Here is a 26,513-nt window from a genome sequence, read left to right as displayed (position 1 = left end):
GGGTGGGGGATGATGGGAAATAAGATGAGGAAGGATGGGAGGAGGGGGTGATGGGAGATGAGGAAGGTGATGGGAACAAGGAGGAGGAGGGGGTGATGGGAGGGTGGGGGGGGGTGATGGGAGGAAGGGGTGATGGGAGGGAGGGGGGTGATGGGAGGGTGGGGGGGTGATGGGAGGAAGGGGTGATGGGAGGAGGGTGATGGGAGGGGGGGGTGATGGGAGGGGGGGGGTGATGGGAGGGGAAGGTGATGGGAGGGAGGGGTGATGGGAGGAAGGGGTGATGGGAGGAAGGGGTGATGGGAGAGGGGGGTGATGGGAGGGGGGGGGTGATGGGAGGAGGTGATGGGAGGAGGGGTGATGGGAGGGTGATGGGAGGGGGTGATGGGAGGAAGGGGTGATGGGAGGTAGGGGGTGATGGGAGAGAGGGGTGATGAGAGGAGGGGGGGGTGATGGGAGGGAGGGGATGGGAGGTGGGGGGTGATGGGAGGGAGGGGTGATGGGAGGAAGGGGGTGATGGGGAGAGGGGGTGATGGGAGGGAGGGGTGATGGGAGGGGGAGGGGGGTGATGGGAGGGTGGGGGTGATGGAGGGGAGGGAGAGGGGGTGATGGGAGGGAGGGTGATGGGAGAGGGGGGTGGGAGGAGGGTGATGGGAGGAAGGGTGATGGGAGGAAGGGGTGATGGGAGGAAGGGGTGATGGGAGGAAGGGGTGATGGGAGGGAGGGGGTGATGGGAGGGAAGGGTGATGGGAGAGAGGGGGTGATGGAGGGAGGGGGTGATGGGGAGGAGGGGGGTGATGGGAGAGGGGGGGTGATGGGAGGGGGTGATGGGAGGGTGGGGGGGGTGATGGGAGGGTGGGGGTGATGGGGAGGAAGGGTGATGGGAGGAAGGGGTGATGGGAGAGGGAGGGGTGATGGGAGGGAGGGGGGGTGATGGGAGGATTGGGGTGATGGGAGGAGGGGTGATGGGGAGGAAGGAGGTGATGGGAGGGAGGTGATGGGAGGTGGGGGGTGATGGGAGGAGGTGATGGGAGGGGGGTGATGGGAGAGGTGAGGGAGTGGGAGGAGGTGATGGGAGGGTGGGGGGGTGATGGGAGGAAGGGGGTGATGGGAGAGGGGGTGATAGGAGGGAGGGGGTGATGGGAGGAAGGGGGTGATGGGAGAGAGGGGGGGTGATGGGAGGGAGGGTGATGGGAGGAGAGGGGTGATGGGAGGGAGGGGTGATGGGAGGGTGGGGGGGTGATGGGAGGAAGGGGTGATGGGAGAGGGGGTGATAGGAGGAAGGGGTGATGGGTGGAAGGGGTGATAAAGAGGGAGGTTGAAGATCGAGAATATTAGACTATTAAGATTATCGTTTCGTTTTTCTCGAGGACCAGCTGTAGCGTCTCGAGGACCAGCTGTAGAGTCTCGGACATGAGGTCAGTCTCGAGGACCAGCTGTAGGTAGTCTCGAGGACCAGCTGTAGGTCAGTCTCGAGGACCAGCTGTAGAGTCCTCGAGGACCAGCTGTAGGTCAGTCTCGAGGACCAGCTGTAGGTCAGTCTCGAGGACCAGCTGTAGGTCAGTCTCAGGATCAGCTGCAAGGTCAGTCTCGAGGACCAGCTGTAATGCTCTATACTTTCCGAATTTACTGCTGCGTTAGTGAGCTCCAATGTCTGTCTTCTGATCTACTTTAGTATACCAATTTCACGTTGAGTTTACACACACACACACACACACACACACACACACACACACACACACACACACCTTAGAATCAACGTGTGGAGCCAGTCTGGACGGTGGGCCAACTAATGGGTGAACAACACGCTATAAGATGCAGTGTGTCCGTAAACGGGAGCCAATAATTATGACGGCGTGTGTTGTTATGTAAATAGTGGAGGTAGGGGTGGCGGTAGGGGTGGCGGTGTGTGTTGTAGGTGGGAGTGCTGGTGCTGGTGGTAATATTGGTGTAGGTGGTGTTGATAGTAATGGTGTAGAATTGTAGATGGTAGAGGTGGTGTAGATGGTAGTGGTGTCGGTGGTGCAGGTGGTAGTAGTAGTAGTAGTAGTAGTAGTGGTGCAGGTCAGGGCAGGACAGGGCAGGGCAGGGCAGGATAACCTCACCATCTCTAGTATAAGTTAATAGGATGTGACAGCTGCTAGTGTTGGTGTTGTCATGCTCGTGTGTGTGTGTGTGTACCGTGATCTCCGCTTTGGTTCTTAAGACGGTCTAATTTTCTTCCTTACACTCTATTATTGTCTTAACGTAATTATTATATGGAAGACATAATTATATACAGAATATTGGTTTACCTGACCTGACCCGACCTGACCTGACCTTACCTAAATGAATCATTACCTAATGCAAACTAACCTAAGTGACCCAAGAGCCACTTAAGTGTGAATTTGTGTAGTGTATAGAAACTGTCGCCAATACAACAACCACACCCTGAGTTAACGAGCTGCATGACCCAGTGCCAAGGGATAGTCCGAGAAGACACGGTAACTGCACTGGCTAACCATTACCCAGTAACACGATCCGCAAGTCCCAATTACTGCTGAGTAGACAGAGGCGAATGGCGACACTAAAGAAAATGTCCGGGGATCGAACCTGGGACTACTCGCTTGCGGGTCGAGCATACTGACCATTATACCACAGGCCGCTATACAGTATATTTATATGTTTGTTATATAAAATGGTGATGACGTCACTGAATACCTTTGTTTGGAAACATCTGACTGGCCATAGACGTTCATATAAAACCTTACCTTACCGATTAGGATTCATTTGGACACGTGTTTCCTTTTGTTACTAACCTAACCTAACCAAATTGAACCATATAGGAATTAATTTTCATTAAGTTGACACACACACACACACACACACACACACACACACACACACACACTGATGGTTTTACTGATGTACTGATTGTAATCTATTCAAGAAGCCAATATTATAATTATACTAAGGACTTGAAGATAAATTATAAGTTGTTGTAATTATTGTTAGTAGTAGTAGAAAATAAAAGTAGTAGTTGTAGTACATGCTTGGTAGTTGGGTTAGGTTAGCTTAGGCGGGGATAGAGCTGACTAGCGCAGCAAAAATAGTGTATACGAAAGAGGCGATTATGTCATGTTCATGTGGAGGGAGGGAGGGAAGGAGGGAGAGAGGGAGGGAGGGAGGGAGGGAGGGAGGGAAGGAGGGAGGGAGGGAGGGAGGTAGGGTGGGAGAGAGGGAGGGAGCCGGGATATAATACACTGTAGAGGTGCGTAGTGGGTGGGTGAGTGGGAGGCAGAGTGCGCAGTTGATGTCCCAGGGCCAGTACAGTTCACAGCGGCTCATTACGCAGTTGTTGCCCAGGGTAGCAAGATTCACAGAGATTCAGTACAAATTTGATGCCCAGAGTAGCAAGATTCAGAGAGATTCAGTACACACCATACCCAGGGCAGTATAATTCACATTTAAATACGAATATATCTCGTAATGTGATAATGTGAATCTGTATCTAACCAATTGATCTATATTAAAACCAAATTATTTTCCGAAATTATACACGAAGCTCTGCCCAATGTAAGACTCAGCCTAACTTGAGACACTGCCTAACTTGAGACTCAGCCCAACTTGAAACTCTACCTAACTTAACCCAACCTTAACCAGATACGCTCACTTAATTCACGACTAAAATTAAGGTCGATAGTGTAGAAATTTGTCTCCTAACTGGTACTAAGTGAGTGGATGTAGTTAAGGTTGAGTCTCAGTGTAATGTTGACGCCATTCACCTAAATTTTCCCTAAGGCCCTTCTCCTAAATCTACCCTAAACTAAGGCCATTCTCTCACCTTTTAACATCTACTCGACTTAGTATAGGTTATCATCGTCCCCCCTTAACTAAACAAATAAACATCATGAGAACAGAAAACGGGAATTTAGCGCCACATCTTGTCTGGATTCTCAAAGGTTCTGTACATTAATTTTTGTCACTTGAACTGAGGGAATGTAAGTCGAGTCTCTTAAGTTTGATGCTATTTTTAGACGTTAAGTGTCGGTAGTGTTTAAATCAACATGTTAAGTACATTCTTACATTTATATCTTAAGTGGAAAATTCAACTTACGAACTCAGAAGAGAATTTGAATAAATGGATTTAAGAAAATGTAAACATAGCGCCATCTATCTGTCTTAAAGCCCAACCTGAGGGAACTAAGTCGTTTTTTTGTTTGTTATATTTGTTTAATTGGTGTTTTGATGTAGAGACACTCAACAAACTATCTGTACAAAATTCTGTTGAGAAAAAATAAGACAATGAACTAAGGATTTTGACAACCTTACCGAGACAACAGGAGTCACAGTGTTCATTATGGGGTTCATCGATCACCCCGAGGACAGGTAGTTTATTTCGAGTGACTGTACAACTCCACACCTCCTTCAGTTTTATCTTCAGGAGCAGTGTGAGGTGTATAAGGAGAATTACTCGGTAGTTACACCGTTTTAGTTTGTTTTCGTGCTTTCCTGGGCCATATCTGAGGCATCTTTTATTTTTTTGTGATTTCGTGGGCCACATCTGAGGCATTTTTTGTGTTTTCGTGATTTCCTGGGCCATATCTGAGGCATCTTTTATTTTTTTGTGATTTCTTGGGCCACATCTGAGGCATTTTTTGTGTTTTCGTGATTTCCTGGGCCATATCTGAGGCATTTTTTTAGTTTTCGTGATTTCCTGGACCATATATAAGGCACTTTTGGGCTAGGAAGCTAATATTTGGATACATTAGTGACTAAATGTTTAATAATATGTTACTGTGTTCCCTACGATGTTTCACTTGTTTTATTTGTGTTTATTGAGTAAAAATAACACGGTATGTAGTGGATTTTTTAGTGTACATGTTTTTGTATTTTTTAGCATGGAAGACCTTATCCTTGTTTTTTTTTTTTCGTTTGGATGTTTTATGGTGTTTTAATGGTATATATTGAGTTAAAGATGAATATAATGATTTTTTTATGGAGACAATGTCCTTTTTCTTTTATTATTGTTTGTTTATGTTAATTTTGTATCAGTGCTTTTATTTATTTATTTATTTATTTATTTATATATTTATTTATTTATTTATTGGTACAGAGTTGATTTTCAATCTTTGTTGGAGGAAGTCAGTGATGGAGAGGGGAAGGAGTCTCTCTCTCTTTACGCACACCTGACACACCACCCACGCCCTTCCGTCAGCAGGACAACCCCACCGACTGTCAGCGTCAGCAATATATGTACGCTGACAGTGAGAGGGAGAGACAGTTAAGTCGTCAGCAATAGCCCATGTAGTCAGCTCTTTACAGGCGCCTGCTGACACTGCGCCCTACCACCACCACCACCACCGGCTGCTCGTGGGCGTGGCCAGTATGTAGGCGTGTGGGGGGGAGAATCACACACACACACACGGGTTGAGGAAGAGGAGGTAATGGAGGAGGAAGAGAAGGAACAAGAGGGGGTTAATGATGAGAGAGAGGAGGAGGAAGAGAGGAGTAAAAGGTGGAAGAGGAAGTTGTAAGAAAGGAATAGAAGAAAGGAGGAGGAAGTTAATGGTGGTGATAGTGGTGGTGGTGGTAGGAGTGGTGGTGGTGGTAGGAGTGGTGGTGGTGGTAGGAGTGGTGGTGATAGTGGTGGTGGCAGCAGGTGTTAACTCGGAGGGCTATATATGTGTGGCAAGTCACAAACAGGTCCCCCCACGCCCATTCCTCGCACGCCCTCTTCCCCCTCCTTCCCCTTCTCTTAGCTTCCTCCCCCAAAGTCCCTTCTCTCAACTTCCTCCCTTCCTCCCCTTCTCTCCTCTCCTCCCCTTCTTCTCTCCTCCTCTCCTCCCCTTCTTCTCTCCTCCTCCTCTTCTCTCCTCCTCCTCCTCTCCAGTACCCATAATATTCTTTATCTATATATAATTCATTACTTAAAGGTTAAATATAAATGACATATAAGGTTTATATACGACTAAGTCAATACTAATCGTATTGAAAAGTCTAATTGATTTTGAAAGATCTTTATACCGAGTGAGATTCTGTTTTGTTCAATCCCCCAAAGTTCCATTTTCTTACACGATATTTCAATCAGTTTCGTCGGAATTTCTCATTAGAATTCGCAGATTATCTTATAAATCACTAATGTCGTTTAGTTTATTATTTACGAGCAATATTTTCCTTTTTAAAATAAACCGAATAAATCCAATTAAGTTATCCGTAAAAAAATATATATATTACTTTTTATTTTAGCCCTGATTTAATTTACCTAAGTTGGCCATTAAAAGTTAAATTTTCTTTAATAATACCGAGTTAGATTGAGAGAAAACTGATTATTCTTAGAACCACAACACGATTGGTTAGGTTAGTTTGGGTTGGTTAGGTGAGGGATTGGTTAGGTTAGATTAGAACAAGGATTGATTAGGTAAAGTTAGTTTACGGATTGGTTGGGTTAGGTTAAGGGTTGGTTGGGTTAGATTAGGTTGAATTGGTTTAGGGATTGGTTAGGTTAAGTTAGTTTCAGGATTGGTTACGTTAGTTTAGTTAGTTTAGGGGGTTAGTTATGTGAGATTAGATTCGGGATTGATTAGATGAAGTTGCTTTCGGGAAAGCTTAGGTTAGAACAGAATATGGATGGGTTAATTTAAGTTACGGATTGTTTAGGAATTAATTAGATTAGTAAGGTAATATCCCTTTGTAATTGGTGATGTTTAGTGGCATTTAATTGACTTAGGTGAAATATGACAATGAGATGGAATCCAAGATGTAAATTTTCCTCTGAGACTCGACTGATATTAATTACGTGTGTGTGTCCGTCCGGGGTAGAGGAGGAAGAGTTTTTTCCCCGGAGCAATGCTGACAACCTGGCGGGTCACGATGGTGTATGGTGGAGCTATATGTGATCCAGTCATTTCTGTCTCCTTGATAGCTCACCCGTGATGCTCATCTGTTTAGTTATTTGTTTTATGTTGGTGTTGATGGATGTTCATTTGTTTGGATGATCAGGGAGGTTCCTACTTGTTTTTTAGGTGAGTTGCATTGTGAGTTTTGTTTCTACATGTGAAAGGTTTAGGTGTGTGAGGAAGTGTTGCGTGTGGTACTTGTAGGTGTGTTTTGTGTTGCAGTTGAGAGTGATTTGCAAGAACACGCAACATGATGTCTGTGTGTGGGTGCATCAAGGTCATGATTATTGCTCTCCGCCGGGCTAAAACATTATTATTATTATTATTATTATTATTATTATTATTATTATTATTATTATTATTATTATTATTATTATTATTATTATTATTATTATTATTATTATTATTTTTATTATTATTTTTATTATTATTTTTATTATTATTATTATTATTATTATTATTATCATTATCATTATTATTATTTTTATTATTATTGTGTTGACATTTTTGCTCATTTCTAAACAAAGAAAATTTTACTAGCAGGAAATTTATATAAAGTATGTATTTTTTTCTGTAGTTTATTATAATTATATATGTTTTTGTCTCCTACAGGTAAGTGCGTGGTGGTGGTAGGTGTGGTGCTGCCGTGCTGGTGGTGGTCGGTATAGTGTTGGTGTTGTCAGGTGTGGTTGGTAAGTTATGCTCACTATAAGTCACCAGGAATAATCAAGATGACATGTATTGAATTAATTATCGTAAGTATAAACGCAAGAATCCTTCAAACTATAAGAGATATAATGCAGGAAAAAAAAAGCATCAGAATCACAATTGAGACCCATAGAAGTATTTGTACTTTGCATTTAGACAGTAGACAAAATTTACATACGAGCGCTCTGTGAATTTGGACTCGGGATGTCTGTAAAGTAATTCTTGTCATTTGTTTTTATTAACGGATTTCGTACGTGACAGAGAAATAATACGTAAATGGCCTCAGAAAAGCCGTTGGCCTAAGTGAGGAGTACACATCACATCAAGAGTAATTGTTCACGCTGTATAAAAATCATGGAACGTGATGTTTTGCTAGATAGATGATGCTACAATTGGTTGGGTCACTGCACGGATTCTCTAGAGACGATCTCCAGGGACGCTGACATCGACTCACATAAGCCACAAGACGGAGATCAAATGAACATCCCCCCCCCCCCATATCACCCCAACCTCTCTAACCTACCCACCCTCATCTCCATCCTCTAACCCCCACCCACCCTCACCCCCATTCATCCCCACCATCCCAACCCTTCACCCTCAACCAAATATAGTATTTCACCTGATGATTAAACACTGGCAACGGAAATAAATCGACCATGAAAACATTACGAAAAATATTGTCCCGAAGTTGCTAGGTCAGGCAATCAATCTCCAAGAAAGTATTACCAGTACTATACATTATAGATATCGAATAAAATATAGAGTAAGAATCAATAAACTATGCTAGCGAAAGATGGTGATTTATACTATTTAACTTCTAATGGTGGTCATCATCAGTGGAAGTTAGCTGTAGGGACGGTGGTCACCATCAGTGGAAGTTAGCTGTAGGGACGGTGGTCATTATCAGTGGAAGTTAGCTGTAGGAACGGTGGTCATTATCAGTGGAAGTTAGCTGTAGGGATGGTGGTCACCATCAGTGGAAGTTAGCTGTAGGGACGGTGGTCATCATCAGTGGAAGTTAGCTGTAGGGACGGTGGTCATTATCAGTGGAAGTTAGCTGTAGGGACGGTGGTCATTATCAGTGGAAGTTAGCTGTAGGGATGGTGGTCACCATCAGTGGAAGTTAGCTGTAGGGACGGTGGTCATCATCAGTGGAAGTTAGCTGTAGGGACGGTGGTCATCATCAGTGGAAGTTAGCTGTAGGGATGGTGGTCACCATCAGTGGAAGTTAGCTGTAGGGATGGTGGTCACCATCAGTGGAAGTTAGCTGTAGGGACGGTGGTCATTATCAGTGGAAGTTAGCTGTAGGGATGGTGGTCATTATCAGTGGAAGTTAGCTGTAGGGACGGTGGTCATTATCAGATCAAATGATAAGTGCCTGAGGAAATTCAAGGATAGGTGGCCCAGAAGGTGAAAGGGCAGGTGGCTTAGATGCTGAAAGGAAAGGCAGCTTAGGTGAAGAAGGGGCAGGAGGGGTCATTCTAAGCTGATCCCCTGCCTTAGTGATGATTCTTGTGAATATTAAAGCCACGCTACAAAATAATTACATCGTCTGGTGATTTAATTTGACCATTTTACAAAATATTTACATTGGTGATTCATTTGACTGTTACAAAATAATTACATTGGTGATTCATTTGACCATTTTACAAAATATTTACATTGGTGATTCATTTGACTGTTACAAAATAATTACATTGGTGATTCATTTGACCATTTTACAAAATATTTACATTGGTGATTTATTTGACTGTTACAAAATAATTACATTGTTGATTCATTTGACCATATTACAAAATAACTGCATTGATGATTCATTTGACCATATTACAAAATAATTACATTGATGATTCATTTGACCATATTACAAAATAACTACATTGATGATTCATTTGACCATATTACAAAATAATTACAGTGATGATTCATTTGACCATATTACAAAATAACTACATTGATGATTCATTTGACCATATTACAAAATAATTACATTGATGATTCATTTGACCATATTACAAAATAATTACATTGATGATTCATTTGACCATATTACAAAATAATTACATTGATGATTCATTTGACCATATTACAAAATAATTACATTGATGATTCATTTGACCATATTACAAAATAACTACATTGATGATTCATTTGACCATATTACAAAATAATTACATTGTCTGATGATTTTATTGTTGTCGTCCACAGGATTGGTTATGGGGAAGTGACTCCTCGACTGAGACAATTCCCACGGTGGAGTTGACTTCGGAAGAACCAAGAGGAGCGTTTGTGTTCAGGGCTCGAGACAGTTCACAACACTCTGCTGATGACTACGAAGATGATTATGGCTGGGATAATGCAGAAAGAAGTGATACTGAAAGTGAACACACCATAGGGGACAGTGAAAATGAGCTTACCATAGGAGGCAGTTATGGTAGTCAAGCTGACGATGGTAGCCACCGTTCAGGAGATGATGGTAATAACAGTGAAAGAAAATACGGCTATAATTACAGTTATTCTTTCGGAGATGAAGGCAGTGAAAGAACTGGTGAACATGGCAACAAGTCCCCTGATGATAGCGGAACAACTGGTGACAGAACACATAATTTGGGACAGGGTTACAACTTCAGTTACTCTTATGGCACTGAAGGCGGTAACATTATCGATAATCAGAGAGACGACGACAGAACCAACTACAATTTCGGACAACAAGGCGACACCGACTCTAATTACGGCTACGGATCTCGCACTTATAACGAAACTACCCGTACTTATAGTTACGGAGTGAGTGGTGGCAGTGATGGAAATGATAGTGGCCATGGTGATGACTACAACAGGAGATATGGTGCAGGAGGGGCTGGTATTAGAAGAGAGTATGGTGCTGGGGATAGTGAGAGAAGGGTGTATGGTGAAGGATATGGTGCTGGAGGGGCTGGTATTAGACGAGAGGATGGTGAGAGAAGGGTGTATGGTGAAGGGTATGGTGCTGAAGGGGCTGGTATTAGACGAGAGTATGGTGAAGATGGTGAGAGAAGGGTGTATGGTGCTGGAGGGGCTGGTATTAGACGAGAGTATGGTGCTGGAGATGGTGAGAGAAGGGGGTATGGTGCAGGAGGGGCTGGTATTAGAAGAGAGTATAGTGAAGGAGATGGTGCTGGGGATGGTGCTGAGAGAAGGGTGTATGGTGAAGGGTATGGTGCTGGAGGGCTGGTATTAGACGAGAGTATGGTGAAGGAGATGGTGCTGGGGATGGTGAGAGAAGGGTGTATGGTGAAGGGTATGGTGCTGGAGGGCTGTAGACGAGAGTATGGTGAAGGAGATGATGATGAGAAGGGTGTATGGTGAAGGGGGTGCTGGAGGGCTGGTATTAGACGAGAGTATGGTGAGAGATGGTGCTGGGATGGTGAGAGAAGGGTGTATGGTGAAGGGTATGGTGCTGGAGGGGCTGGTATTAGACGAGTATGGTGAAGGAGATGAGATGGAGAGAAGGGTGTATGGTGAAGGGTATGGTGCTGGAGGGGCTGGTATTAGACGAGAGTAGGGAAGGAGATGGTGCTGGAGATGGTGAGAGAAGGGTGTATGGTGAAGGGTATGGTGCTGGAGGGGCTGGTATTAGACGAGAGTATGGTGAAGGAGATGGTGCTGGGGATGGTGAGAGAAGGGTGTATGGTGAAGGGTATGGTGCTGGAGGGGCTGGTATTAGACGAGAGTATGGTGAAGGAGATGGTGCTGGAGATGGTGAGAGAAGGGTGTATGGTGAAGGGTATGGTGCTGGAGGGGCTGGTATTAGACGAGAGTATGGTGAAGGAGATGGTGCTGAAAGAAGGGTGTATGGTGAAGGGTATGGTGCTGGAGGGACTGGTATTAGACGAGAGTATGGTGAAGGAGATGGTGCTGGCAGTGAAGTTGAAGGAACAAGATATGGTGCCGGAGGTGCTGGCATTAGAAGAGAGTATGGTGAAGGATATGGTGCTGGAGGTGGTGGTACAAGTTATGACAGCTCATCACAACCACAAGTTCAGCCAAGGCCAATTCCCAGACGTCCTGAGCAGCCAGCTCAAGAGGACTGTGGAGGTGGAGACTGTAGCAACAATGGCTGTAAATGTATCGGTGAAAAGGGCACCAGGGTAAGTACCTTGAGTAGATAAGATACGATGTTGATTTAGCCCAGAACCTAAACTTATTAATGTGTCATGATGCAGTATTATATTTCTCTGAAGGTAGAAAATAATAATAGTTTGTGCAGTACAAAGTATATTCCAGCTGTGACTGTGTGTAAACAAATATCAGAACTTTGGGTGAAACTAACATTCAAAATACAATTATAAACAAGACGGTTATTATTACAGGGATCACCAGGACCCTCAGGACGTCAAGGAGAGAAAGGTCAGCAGGGTTTCCCAGGGATGGAGGGTCTCATGGGACCTAAGGGCGGTAAAGGAGAGCCAGGGCCACAGGGTCCCACTGGACCCAAAGGTGATCGGGTAAGTTTATCCAGTTCCCCTGTTGCATGATTTTGATTTTACCATTGAGTTTATTTTTCTCAAACCTTGCATACAGTAATTTAGTAGATTTGTCAAGATTATTAAAACAATTATATATACAGTTTTACACTTAAAAATAAGTGTGTTCTAATAGTGTTGTAATTACAAAAGATATACTGTATGAATGTTTATCAGCCAATAGCTATAAACTGAATTACAGTATAGCAATACCAAAAATTTTAATTACAAAATTAGTTTATTTGGAGATAGGAAATTAATGGACTAGAGAAAAAACATTCTACAATTAATGAGTTTCTCACAGCACCACAAAGCCATAACAGTACTGTACTGTATTTACCACATTACCATGAAATATATGTATTACATCAGTTCTCTTAAACACCATGACCCTGGGATAGTTAGGTTAGTTTAGGTTAAGATGAAGTTCAGTGGTTTGAGTTATATAATTTACTTTGTGAATAAAAACAAAATTTACAATGGAGTTGTGTTTATGGTAATTCTCTGACATACTCCAGTTTGCTTAATTCTCCTGAGCAACGATCTCTTACTTCTTTTTACCATATTTCACCTTCAGTGCTCTGTGCTCTAAACAAAATGAGGCCTTTATATAATGGACTAGAGAGAAGTGACAGTACTCGAGTGTGATGCCAGCTGTAGTTCTTTGTAGACTGAAAAAATATATTAGTGTGTATTATTAGTCTTAAGTGTTGTGTATCCACACTGCCCCTAATAGGCTGTCAGGGTAATGGGACTGACAGTACTGGGTACAATAATTTCAGTCTGAAGTCAGTCTGACCATCTTGAGTTAGGCTGTTATTAAATATCTTTCATTTCCCTGTGATGTTTATCAGTTTATTTTATTTGAACAACTTTACCATTACAGAACTGTTGCTGTAAATTATTACTGAAGTTGTCTCACACAGATTATTTTTTCAGGGCAAAATGGGTCTTAATGGCTTCCCGGGCATCAACGGAATTCCAGGTATCCCAGGTCCCCCAGGTCCCACTGGTAGAGCAGGTTTGGATGGCTGCAATGGTACAGATGTAAGTATAGATGTAGCAGTCTACACCCTCAAGTGTATATACTATACCTCATTTACAAGTATTTTCTCACTATTGTACAACATGGCCAAAAACATGAGTAACACACATTCTTCATTATTTTATTTATTTATTTATCATTTCACCACTTATCAGGCAGTTGGTCTCTGTTGCTTTGTTATCACCTTTATATTCTAGTATTAGTACAAGAGGAAACCAGAAGTACCAGAGAAAACCCACAATATTTAGTAGGTTCTCACTGGATAACACTCTTCTCACAACTGTTCTGGGGCAGGCACACTGTAGTGAGAAGAGGTTTGCCATAAATTCCTTATCACCTTGAAGTAGCTGGACTTAATGAACATTTTCCAAAAGCAACTAAAAACGTTCCTGTTGATCATGTAAAAACTAATATTAAAGACGTGAGTGGCAGTGCTTTTATGAAGTAAACATTGGTGTTGTAAGGTGGCTGAGCATTCGTGATTTTGTTTATCTCTAGAAATAGGGAACTTTTGACATAAAAAAATATTAGTAGTACAATTTTAATATTATTACAGTATTATCACATTGATCTTGATGAAGACAGACATATGTGAACTTGACAACAACACAGTCATTCTTCAGTCTCAGCTGTGTTTGTGAGGTGCAGCATTACATGATATTGTTTAGATGTTGAGTGTGAGGTGAACATGAAAAGAATTGTAATTGCTTAGCAACTTCCTGAAAACTTTGAATAGGTTTTGATAAACAAGAAATATTATTACATTTGAAATTGTTGAACTTAGAAAAAAACATTGTGAATCATATTTGAGCTTAAGTTTTGAAATTGTACAACAATTAAATTAAGTTACTGTGACACTATTGAGTTTAGTCGTGAAGTTATGATACAGATGATGTACTTATGTTGCTATATGCTTCTGCTGTCTACAAACTTTTTCCACAGATGTACCCTGTCACCTTCCTCTTTCTTTAAGGCATCTTTGTCATTTGGTTCACCTCACACACCAGTGGGAGAGGAAGAAAGACCCCTCTAAGTTGGACTATGTGGGGCTTAAGTTTCCCAGTGGTGTTCCTTTGCCTTTACTTGCTTTAGAGGCCATAATAATATACTAGAAGCACTAAATATGAACAAAACACAGAGTGCATGGTGGAACAATGGTCACGACAACAAACACACGAGAACTGCTGCCCCACTTGACCCCTCTAAGCTGGAGTTCTTCTGACTTATGGGGATTTTCAGCTTACAGAAGTCCAAGTTACAGGGGATCTTACTGTAGCTCTGTTGATACTCTGCTATAATGATTCCTTACCAAGGATATTCAATTGATTTACTCATACAGTACTTGTACAGTATTTTTTCTGTGTACAGTAGTCTAAAAAAAATTTGGATGTATGTCAGGGCGAGAGAGGCGACCATGGCAACCCAGGACCGCCAGGACCACGAGGTTTCCGTGGACCAGAAGGCAAAAGGGGAGCAAAAGGAGAACCAGCAATTGGGACATGTACCACAAATAAGGGAGAAAAGGGAGAGTCAGGGCGGGATGGTAGACAAGGCCCACAAGGACCTTCCGGAATTGCTGGTCCCAGGGGTGACCCAGGATTCAGTGGAAAAGATGGACTCAAGGTAAGAAAACTCTACTTTGGTTTATCACTTTAATGCACCTGTTATGTTTATTACCAAGAAACTGAAGAAGTCTTGTTTCTATTGCCTTTATACTTTATTACTTTTATATTTAATTTATATAGATACAATCTTCTTTTTAACAACTACATAATAATTGAAGTAGATTATTCCTCTTGAGCATTGACTTTGTTTACAAGACAATTTTACCATGTCATTTATTTGCTTTATTTAAGAATTAAGTTTTAGAGTTCATAGTACCTGTATTGGTGCACAGTGATGAGGGAAATGCAGGTGTTGGTGCACAGTGATGAGGGAAATGTAGGTGTTGGTGCACAGTGATGAGGGAAATGTAGGTGTTGGTGCATACAAAAAAAAATATAGAATAAAAGAAGAAGTGAAGGGTATCAGCAACCAAATATATTGTCTGGAACAAAAGGAAGATCTAAAAATAAATCCACTGTTGTATAATAATTAACATTACCAGTTCAATCATTTAACAAGCTAAAAGTTGATACTGTATGAAGCAAAATTTAAATGTGAAACAGAATACAGCCAGACATCACTGCTGCAGGAAAAAATACACAATGAGGCGCTGTTGGGTCAAGGTACTTTACTGTTTTACCAGTACTAGAAGAAAAGTATCTAGATGGATTCAAAGGGAGCTTCTGGTTACACTAGTGGGATATAGAGGCTTGGGATGTGATAAGTGTCAGGAATGTCTGGGATTATTGAATGCTAAAGATTACTGGAAGTATTACCACAGATAGTTAGTCAATTAGGTCAGTCCACATAGCTTTAACCCTTCACTATTGACACCACTTATAATATTTATTTATTTAAATTTTTTTGCTTAACTCCAGACTGTTTTATTTAGCTAATAGGCGACCCTGTACACAAGGAGTTAGGTTTGACTTGGATGCAGAAAGCCACACACGTGTTTTTTTTTTTTTACCATCTGTTCGTGCACACTGCTTGATGATGCATGAATTTGCAATGCCTAATTTCCAATCTCTTTCACAGGGAGACAAAGGATATCCAGGACCCAAAGGTGAGAAGGGTCCAATGGGTGTAGCATTTATAGGAAAACCAGGACCCAGAGGCCCTAGAGGAGAACCTGGCGAGAGTTACAACTGTACTGATACAGGTTTTCTTGACAGTTGCAATACCACAGTTGTGGAGAAGGTTAGTTATTGTGCACATAATTTTTCTTTAATGTGAATGTTAAAAAAATGTGTAATTAATTGAATGTAATTATATCTGTGAACATGTCTTTTTATGTAGTACTGTACTGTACAGCAGGTGGTGTATGTGGCACTGCTTCAGATGATCTTTCATTTTTGAAGTCCTTTGGCTACTTTGATGCAGCATTGCCAGAATCAAAAGCAAGCCAATTTTTTTCTTATTTGCTATTTTCATTCACTCAGGATCGTTCATGTGAGAGCTTTCAGCAATTCATCTTATAACAGGGTCACTATAACACACATTATAGGATTTGATATGAAGATACCTTCCTAACAATGTTATTTACTACCTTTGAGTGATACATGATGGCTCAATTTGGCTATTAGTACACTTGGGCAACTGATTAATGAATAAACCAGGGTATATGCAGATGTATAATGCTGCACTCTACAATATTACTTAGGTGCTGATAAATACACTACAATATTATTTATTTAGTCATGATAAATGCACTACAGTACTGTACTAATTTACTAAGTGTTGAAGACATGTTGTAGTACCATGAGTGGTGAAGGATCTAAGCTGATCAACTGTTTGTCTTTTATAAACAAACGACTCATGGTGTTGAGTGTGGCATTCTTTTTTTTTCAGGAGTGTTGATTATTTTATGATAGTATTTTATCAGCCCAGCACCAGATTAACATAACTGATATGAAAATTATGGTGAAATTTAAAAAATGTCACAGCTGCCAGAAACCACACAAACTGGCAAAACGATATGAACCTAAAGATCATATATTTTTGTCTCATATCCAGAGCTTATGGGATGAATTTACACAGCCTGAATGTTCATAATGTGGGGATGATTGTATTAAGAATGAAGGAATGGCAACAAGAAAGAAGAAAGTTTATGGGTATTTGCTCTTCAGGAAAAAGCTTGAGAGGTTAAAAAAGAAAACATTACATCAACAGTTGTCCTGCAAGATGGCCACTGTAGAGCATATAAAACCAAGAAACTTATTAAGATAGTGATTTATGATACGTTTTAGACAAATATAGTCTAAATGAGCTAAAGGACGGACACTCGGATTATTGTTTATTACATAGGATAGATTGTATGCACCAAATTGTTCATAGAAACTGGGTGTTTTGGGGAAGTTTTATATAGGAACATATCACTGGCTTTATATTAGGAATCTATGGGAAAATGGGAAGTGATTTATACAAAATTGATTAATATAAAGTGTTTCATAGATCAGGGAATGGCTCAAGATTGTTTCATCATGTCCATAAGACTTCCATATGTTAGGCCACATATAAATACTTATTGAAATAATACCTTTGGACAAATGCAAACGTCATCCCTCATGCCATGGATATTCAGGATGAAAAATTTCTTATTTGTTGAATTATATGTTACAGATAACTTTTCAAGGATGTATCCCTTTCATGTGTTAGTCACACATAATTTTTTCTCTTTAATTTGATTTTATTTAATACTACTCACATTTATTCAGATATTAATGTGATAGTGTGTGTTCACAGGCCATTCAGGGTGATAAAGGCATGGAAGGCCCCAAGGGCTCAAAAGGCAACAAAGGTGACCAAGGTGAAAAGGGCTACAAAGGTCAACTTGGGACCAAGGGAGAAAAAGGTCTTCAAGGCCTCCCTGGACCACGGGTAAGTGTTAATATTGTTGATCTACATGGCCAGAAAACACACATTATAACCTTTATGTCTCACACCTTGCATGTATGAAAGAACTCGCTTTAGTTAGCAAGTCTAGTTGTTTGAATCTCCAGGGCCTGAAATTGTGTGACTCATGATCATCGTCATTTTACAGCCATTTATCACACTCACAGAAACTAGGGGTATTTGCTCCACTTTAAGCTTAGATTTTAATGAATTTTTTGAGACTAATATGCTGTGTTTTGAATGGACAAGACCCTCTGATTTACCGTTCAAAATTGATAGTAGGTGTTCACTGCCTGAGTGGATGCTGTGCTCACTACATATCCTAAGGCTACTTGTTCACACCAGGCCTGTAGCTGTTCTGCTCCTAACAGACCTATCAAACCCACTTTTAGATAATTGTTTAGTTATATTTTAAACCAGACTCCTTCTCTTATCACATCATGGTGAAAGGGGGAGGAGATCAGGGTTGACCACAGGGGATAAGGAACTTGAAAGTCATTTTAAAGGATACTGGAATGAGATGCTTCATCATCCAGGTCTTTCAGGAGAATTAAAGCAGAGAAAACCTCATAGTAACTTGGACACAAACAAGATAAAGCACATGAAATTGTGAAGTTTACTTTCGTTCAACATTCAGTGCCAAATGAGCCACTATCCAAAGTCTTATAAAGATCAGGGTGCCTATGATGTTGGTTTAGGGTTGCCACCACTGAGCAGGTGAGATGGAACTTAGAAAGGGCCATATGATGGACCTCTTTTGCCTGAAAGGATGCCTTTTAGTATGTTCCTATACTTAAGCTCGAGGAATTTCTAAATGTTCAGTGTAGATAAAACCTATTACCAGTTCCAGGTACTTCATGGAGGATGACAATAGCATCTAAGAATATTCACTGAGATATCAGGATGTATTTAAGGCTTATTTGTAAGGGAAGTAGAGAAAATGGAGGAGTAAGATGCTCTGTAGCTGTGTGCAGTGTACACTAGGAATGGTCCAAGTGAGCTTACTGTAGTGATAATCCCTCATCATCTGAAGGATATCTGCTCTCTCCTGTCTCTAGTACAGTTTCTTACAACATTGTGAGGAAACAGTGAGAGGTAGATCTCAGCACCTCTGGTGTTAGGAAGATATTTGTCATTGCATCTACCTTGGCAATTTACACACACACACACGTGTGTGTGCGCGCGTACGTGCAGTGTATTTTTAGGTGGACCTGTGGTGAATAGTGTTTGAGTGTGTATTTTGTATACAGCTTCAGGAGCTGTATGGTATCAGAAATATGTATCTATAATTAAGATCGTGATGTAGGCATCACATAGTTTGTTATTATTATTTTTAATACGTAATGTTATTAATATTACAGTACAGGTATTATTATTATTATTATTATTATTATTATTATTATTATTATTATTATTATTATTATTATTATTATGATTGTAGCTTGAAAGTGAATTAATGAGTGATAATAATAGTTTCTGGAGAGATTGTAAGATTACTTCATCATGACAGTGATGTTTGCACCATCTTAAACATCTATTGAAAAAACTTTGTTTTAAAGTTTTGTATGTTTCTGTTCACTTGAACTTAACTTAGAATCTTAAAAGAACTCTTTTCTGAAACGGTAAGTTATCTCTTAAACCATCACTTGTATAGTGTGTTAACCATGAATGTTTAATATCTCTCAGGGGCGCGAAGGTCCTGCTGGCCCTCCAGGACCCAACGGATACAAGGGTGATCGAGGCACTGATGGAATGGATGGTCTGCGTGGCGTAAAGGGAGTTAAGGGTAACGAAGGTTATTCTGGCCGTGATGGTAGGAAGGGTGACCGAGGACCTCCTGGCCCCTCACAGGTACTGTAACCTTTACTATGTTACATTAAGTTAAAAGATTTATGTTATTTCCACCACTTGTCAACATATTAGCTGTTGGCCTGTTCTTTGTTGTAGCCTTTGTTGTCCAGCATTAGTACAGGAGGAAACTGTAGTATCCAAAGAAACCTGCCATGTTTGGTAGTGTTAACAAAGGGTAACTCCTGTCTCAGTCCAAGGATTAAACTCAGGTCACTGCTCGAGAAGTATGCATGTCACTGTTGTACCACACCAACTATTTTTATTAATACCCTGGAGGAAGAGAAGCAAAATTATAGAGCATAAAACTAAAAAAGAAAGTTCAGGAAATCCTGTAACAAAAGTGAAAACTGTACCAAACCTAACCTGTATATATTGAACTTGTCTTTGAAAAGGTTTGGGAGAATAATGGAGTAGTATGAAAGGTGCTTGTTTAAGAATATTATTAAAAGATTGTAGAATAGAGATTATAAAAAATGGAAACTTTTCAGAATTTTTTACTGGGATTAGCCCACCCAGGCACAGGTCAATATCTTCTTGAATGTAAAGAACAGATGGAAGTTAAAGAATCTCCTGCTCCTTGCTCCTCCCGTCCCTCCTCCTCCTCGTTTCTATTATTTGTTCATTATTTATTGATCAACAAACATAACCCTCCATCTTAGGGTGGAGAGCCAGGGCCCCAGGGACCGCCCGGCTTACAAGGTTTGCCCGGTCCCAAAGGAAGAGATGGCAATGATGGACTCCCGGGTCCACGAGGTTTTCCAGGTGAAACGGGGGGTCTTGGACAGCCTGGTAACCCCGGTAGAGAGGGAGTTCCTGGACGTAAAGGAGACAAGGGCAATGGGGGTCGACCAGGTATGGGGTATAACCACACCCTTGATTTTTAATATTATTAATATTATTATTATTAATATCATTATTATTATTACTGTATATGTATTTAGCATTTTACTTCATATCAACTTACTAGCCAGTAAGGCCGTTGGTCTTTTCTTTGTTACTTAAACCTTTAATGTCCAGTGTTAGTGCAGGAGGAAATTGCAGTACAATACTGTATATGTGGAGAAAACCTACGATGATTGGTCGGGTCACATTGGATAACACCCTTCTCACATCTGTCTTGACCTGGGAATGAACCCAGGTCACAGGAATGAGAAATTATTAAATGTTGTTTTGGCAAAACCTGTTCTTGTTTTAAACCATTGTATACGGGGTCTCCTCTGAGCAGAATAAAATTACCTTGTGTTAGCCTAATAAAATATTAAAAGTGGCCTCCCAATAGTGAAGGGGTTAATTTGTCTCTCATTTCTACCGTCACAACATTATTTTCTACTTTTTTGAATGAAAAATGACCAACTTGAATGATTATACAATACTGTATTGCCAAAGGTCAGAAAAGAAAAAGAGGAGAAATTTGTGTTTGGTAATACTGTGGAATATTTTTTTCTTTCTGAGTAATACAAAAAGTTAGGAGGATAACCAGGTTGAGTGTGGAAAATGATGGGTGCCTTGGTGAGTTATGTATGGGCAGGTCTCACTATTTTTGTGTGCTAAAATATTAGAGCTCAGAAGTGTATCTTGTTCCATTAGCAAGAGGAATAAATCAATAATATTGCTTTAACCCTTCAGGTCAACCAGGGCCCGAGGGTCCACCTGGGGCAACCGGTGAACGTGGTATATCAGGACTTCCCGGACCAAAGGGAAACAAATGCTTTTCCATTCCTGTAAGTTCATCAATATTACTGTACCATTAAATGTTTTGATTATACAACAGTATTTGGGTTGGTGTATTGTGAATCTTTTACAGTCTTGATAAATTACTGTAGTGCCACCACATCAAAGCATCTTTCAGATAACATGATTAAGTTAAAAATTGGTGTTAGTTCCAAAAATTTTCAAGTGACATCATTGAAGTTAATTAGTTGTTGGTATTCTAGTAATATTTTATGTCTCATTCACCAGTTTTTCTCCTCTAATAGCTGCTGTTTAATTTCTTGTCATTAGCTATGTTTTATAAAGTTTTATGTTGTGTTTACCAAAGATTATCAAAGAAAAATTTAAGTTTGTGTTACATCTGATGTACTGTAGTGCATTGTTGAAACATCGTATGTAAACACGTTGCATAATCAATTATTTATTTATTATTTATAAAGCTAATAACACGGTGTCATCCCACTTTGACATTTCCCACTTAGACGATGATCTGTTTTTTGCTATATTTACCATCTTAAGTTAAGTGATCAGGTTAGGTTACATTAAATTGCATAAAACAGACAATTGTCCAATTGGGATGTAATCGACAACACTGCTGATACCTATTGTGTTAAGTTGGTCAAATGCATTTTAAAAAAATTGTCAGTTTTGGAATATTGCACATAGGACTGGAAATTTTATGGAACTGCAAATTCTGATCAACATTAGCAAACTAGGTGCCATAGATAGCCATGCCTGATTGACCATGGGTATGAGAGAGTCACACCCACTGTATGAGTGTCTATCAGCTCCATGAGTCATAAATCATGCAGGTAGGTATAATACAGTACTGTACCTTTGATTAATATCTTCATTAAGCTGAATCATTCTTGAGACTGATATCTCCAGTCATTCATATTACTTTGCTTTAATCCCTTCAATACAGGCACATCACTTTTAACATTTGGCAAACACCAAATGATCTTATTCAGCATAGAGAGATCCTGTACACATTGGGTTGTAACTTATCCACTGTTAGGCTGTTTTTCACTCCTTTAGCACCATCCTCAGACGTGCTTTTAAAACTTAACGACATGATTTATGACTCAAACTTTCTGTAACTCATTTTGCTTCACCCTTCTACCATACTCTAGTAACTGTCACTGTAAATTATCTACAGTCTATCATTTGCATACAGTGCCCAGACATTGTCAGTATACTTTCTTCCTTGTACTCTACCTGGGATGTCTTTCTCTACATGTCTTGAAAATTGCATTAATTAATCACTTGTATTTGTCTGTAGACAACATGCTGGTTTATAATGTGTTCTCAAGTTACTCCACCAGCCTAGTCTGGAAGGGCACATGCATCTTTTGTTCTTAATTTTCTCTTGCCATAATATGCTTTGCTACTGTCAATGTTGTGGAACAATTTCCAAATACTGTATAAATGAATACATTTAAGACTCCTGTTCATTCACTCCCTCATTACACTGAGAGTGTCCAGTCCTTGACACTCTACACTAAAACATTACTCATACTGGTGTTTATTCTCTACATTCTCCTCTTACATACTTCATCAAAACAATTTATCAATCTCCTTCATTATCTCCCTCAACTTATCATCCTAAATAGGGAGAGCCAGGACGTGATGGAACATCAGGACGTGATGGTACGCCAGGTCCCCGAGGTGCACCGGGCCCTGAGGGTCCTCAGGGTATCCCAGGTGACAGTATAAACGGGATCCCTGGACCTGGAGGAGAACCAGGAACCGTTGGCTTCCCGGGTATCCCTGGTAATCCTGGAGTAGATGGATTTCCGGGTTAGTTATTTACTTGATTTTCTATTACATTTATTGTAGTGTCTCGTGTACAGTATGCTAAGTATTGTATCATATCTACTTAACTGCTCATGTTATCTCATACACACACTTGTGTCTGCTTTTATGTGTAAAGATATAAACCCAAACTGTGTACTGTGCAGGCCGTGATGGACCAAAGGGGGATAGTGGTTTGGACTGTGAATGTGAGCAGTGCGATAAAGGTGAGAAGGGTATCAGAGGGCCTGACGGCTTGCCTGGTATTGAAGGACCAAGAGGATTACCAGGAGCTATTGGGTACCAAGGAGAGAGGGGTGAAGACGGCACACCGGGAATAACAGGTTTACCTGGCAACGAGGTAATTGACAACTAAATGACAAGTGTTGTAGATGACTTTGTTCATGTACAGGTACATTGCAGACCCTCAAAGCTGGATCTCACAAAATCAGTGGTTCTTATAAAGCAGACTATATTGTATCGAAAAGTTAGTTAGGCAGAAAAGTTGGATAGAAGACAGTCTTAGAAATTTTGAGCAAAACTTGTACTGTGTTTCTGAATTTTTACCATACAGTATATATATTTTTCCATATTATCCAGGGTACCCCAGGCTTACCTGGAGCTTCAGGAAATAAAGGTGATAAGGGTGAAGCAGCTTTCGCCTTGCCAGGTCCTCCAGGCCCCAAAGGTGATCTAGGACAACGAGGACTTCCGGGAATTGATGGACAAAAAGGAGAGCGAGGTTTCTCGGGAAGAAATGGCTTGCAGGGTTTGCCTGGTCCAAAAGGTGACGGTGGACTGCCAGGTAAGAGATAAGTCATATTGGCTGATGTGGGACTGTTACTGTTACATTTACTTTTTAAATATTTTAATATCTATTGTCATGAATGAACTGGTAATACTTCATCTTAAGAGAAGTAGATATTTAGTGATAAAGGAAAGAACCCCAACTAAAGTTACCAAGATTCTAGAGGTGAGTCACATACTTTCAAAGATGATTTGTACATTACAGTACACTACAAACTTTGCTGCTCTCTCTCCCCATAATGTATACTGTACTGGTAAGCAAATGTTATTGAATTGTTGAATTGAATTGAATTGTAACAGTTTATTTAGCCAGAAAAATACAGATACAGAGTGGATAATAATAACAATATTAACATGGCTGAGCCAGTTGAGAACCTGAGCTCTCTTTGAGGCACCTGATATATACTATACATTTATCTCAAGGAAGTTAGGGATGGGAGTTTGAAATATTGTTGTATGCAGTGTCTATATATATAAAAGGATACAGTAGTTAGAAAAAGAAGAAAATATGCCCCTAAAAAACAGAGAAGAAAAGAAATGGGTGTAATCGCAGAAAGTAATGCGGATGTCGTTTTATGGGTGTTGGAGCAATTTCCTAACGTAGGGCTTAATGTTGAAACTGAAGTAGAATATCTTGTGACCTTGGCTGGATAACAGTAGCCAGGAATACAATGATGGTTGTTTAGGGATCATATAACTAACCAAAGAAACATAATACTGATACAATACTTCATTTTTGGAGTTAAAAACAAATCATTCTATAAAGAGTTGATGGTAGTAAATAGCATAGATTAGGTTTAATCATTTGAAGGCAGCTAAAAAAAAAAGAAATATTTAAAATGGGGGTAGGGAGGACTCAAGTAGACACATTAGGATAAAGGTAATGGTGTTAGTGGAAGTGTGAGCAGGGTATCATTAGGACTCGGTGGTTAGGTCAGGTTAGGTAAAAGTGGAAATGTAAGTCATAGTGAGAATGGGAGGAATATAGAAATATATGACAATTTAATTTTTATTTATTTTGTATTATTATTATTCTATTAGAGCTGTATGAAATGAGAAAATGAAGCTCGGTTTTATGCAAGTTACTGAAAGATTGGTGGTTGAAATAATTTATGTGAAAGGAAGAGATACACTTGATTATAAATAATTAAATGTAGGGAGGATGAGGTATAAGTGTGGGAGAGTAGTGCTTGTATGACTAAACCTTCAAGATTGTTGTCTAACTTGGATATTTAAATTATTTCATCACTGACTATATTTTAAGATGGCAAAAGTTGATATTATTTACGTGAATAGATTAAAATTCCTTTGTTTAATGCAGAAATTCTGATTTCTTAGGTCAAAATGGACGTAATGGCATTGATGGCCAAAATGGTCAACCCGGATTTTGTGAAAAGGGTGACATTGGTGTATTTGGTCGGCCAGGCGATAAAGGTGAGAAGGGAAAGACTGGTTTACCAGGTCAAGATGTAGAAGCGGAGTCAATCTGTAAATATACAGAAGGTCCTCAAGGTCTACAAGGTACCCCTGGACCAAGAGGAGAGCCAGGCGACAAAGGAGATCAAGGTCATACGGTGAGAAGACCTCAATGTTTACTACCTTGTGAATGACTTGACTGTGTCATCTCAGTTTGGTTCCCAAGTTTTCAGTAGTTGTAGACTCACAACCTCTTCTAAGTAAGTGCCTTGTGTGTATATTGTATATCCCAAATTTTGTATCCCAGTGGCTTTGTATCCACAATTATATGAGTAAAGAGTAAACTGAAGTCACACTGCAGTATACTGCACTCATGTTGAGTAAGACAGAGTGAACTGAACAATTTCATTTTACAGTACTTGAATGATTCACTAACACTGTAAATACTTTGCTCATTATTTGATTAATTCTGAAGTCATCATCTATTTATATTCCATCTTTCATTTTTAAATAGTGTATGGTATGGTAAGAATCTTTTTCAGTGTAAGTAAATTCATGTCCTTCCCTGGTAATACTGTACTGTATGTCAGACATGTTTCAACACTGAATGTATTTTCTTTTTTATGCCTACTCTGTGTATATAGAACTGGATATAGTACAGTACTTTCATACATCCATCATAAGTCATGTAAATTGGTACATCTCTATAAGTTAGATGTTCAAAGTGCAGTACAGTATTTGAGTGCTTTGTACATAAGTCATACACATGTATTGCAAAAAAAAGCTTATATTTATTGTTATAAACAGAGAACTGGAAGGAAATGGAACATATGATGCAGAAAACTTGGATTAATAACACTATCAAAATAATAACTTACTCTGTACACTGAAATATTCATTAGAGTAAATGAGTACAGTATCATGTTGAACTACTGTAACTGCTGGCCAAATTAAGTGTTTCATCTGATGGCTGGTCAGTTCCATCTTTCATGGAATAGAATCTTAATGTACAATAAAATAGGGAAATGTTTAACAAGTGTACATAGTCTCTAAACATATACAAATTTTGTCTCATTCCATAGGTGGTGTATTTGTCCTATTAATTTAAAGTGTAGTTATAAATAGAGACATGTCGGTCCCCATACACTCAAATCTTCATGGGTCAGAAATGAATAAAGAAATGAACATGAACTAAATGGAACACCATGAACATTCAGTATGACATCAGGTATCATACACATAGCAGTAACATTGTAATGGGTTACATGGGGGTGTTGAATACAGGATATTGTACTGTGAACAAGT

At 40.1% G+C, this 26,513-nt stretch overlaps 1 protein-coding gene and 1 pseudogene across 1 annotated transcript in view; both read left to right on the top strand.

Moving 5' to 3' along the window:
• LOC121856313 overlaps window positions 1–10,371 on the top strand; it is a 37,849-nt pseudogene extending 27,478 nt beyond the window's left edge.
• The window catches only part of LOC121856410 (collagen alpha-1(IV) chain-like), a 33,364-nt gene continuing 16,620 nt past the window's right edge, over window positions 9,770–26,513 (top strand). Inside the window, exons 1-14 of the mRNA XM_042351991.1 lie at window positions 9,770–10,767; window positions 11,081–11,710; window positions 11,933–12,067; window positions 13,025–13,132; window positions 14,529–14,753; window positions 15,774–15,935; window positions 17,481–17,615; window positions 19,317–19,481; window positions 20,141–20,333; window positions 21,108–21,202; window positions 22,805–22,991; window positions 23,153–23,346; window positions 23,586–23,790; window positions 25,131–25,366. Of these exons, the coding sequence (XP_042207925.1) occupies window positions 10,384–10,767; window positions 11,081–11,710; window positions 11,933–12,067; window positions 13,025–13,132; window positions 14,529–14,753; window positions 15,774–15,935; window positions 17,481–17,615; window positions 19,317–19,481; window positions 20,141–20,333; window positions 21,108–21,202; window positions 22,805–22,991; window positions 23,153–23,346; window positions 23,586–23,790; window positions 25,131–25,366 (3,054 nt within the window). The 5' untranslated portion in view covers window positions 9,770–10,383. The remainder of the gene's footprint in view (window positions 10,768–11,080; window positions 11,711–11,932; window positions 12,068–13,024; window positions 13,133–14,528; window positions 14,754–15,773; window positions 15,936–17,480; window positions 17,616–19,316; window positions 19,482–20,140; window positions 20,334–21,107; window positions 21,203–22,804; window positions 22,992–23,152; window positions 23,347–23,585; window positions 23,791–25,130; window positions 25,367–26,513) is intronic.

The sequence above is a fragment of the Homarus americanus genome, unplaced genomic scaffold (assembly GCF_018991925.1).
Source record: "Homarus americanus isolate GMGI-L3 unplaced genomic scaffold, GMGI_Hamer_2.0 scaffold48220, whole genome shotgun sequence".
Lineage (NCBI taxonomy): Eukaryota > Metazoa > Arthropoda > Malacostraca > Decapoda > Nephropidae > Homarus > Homarus americanus.
This window is presented reverse-complemented; position numbering and strand designations above follow the sequence as displayed.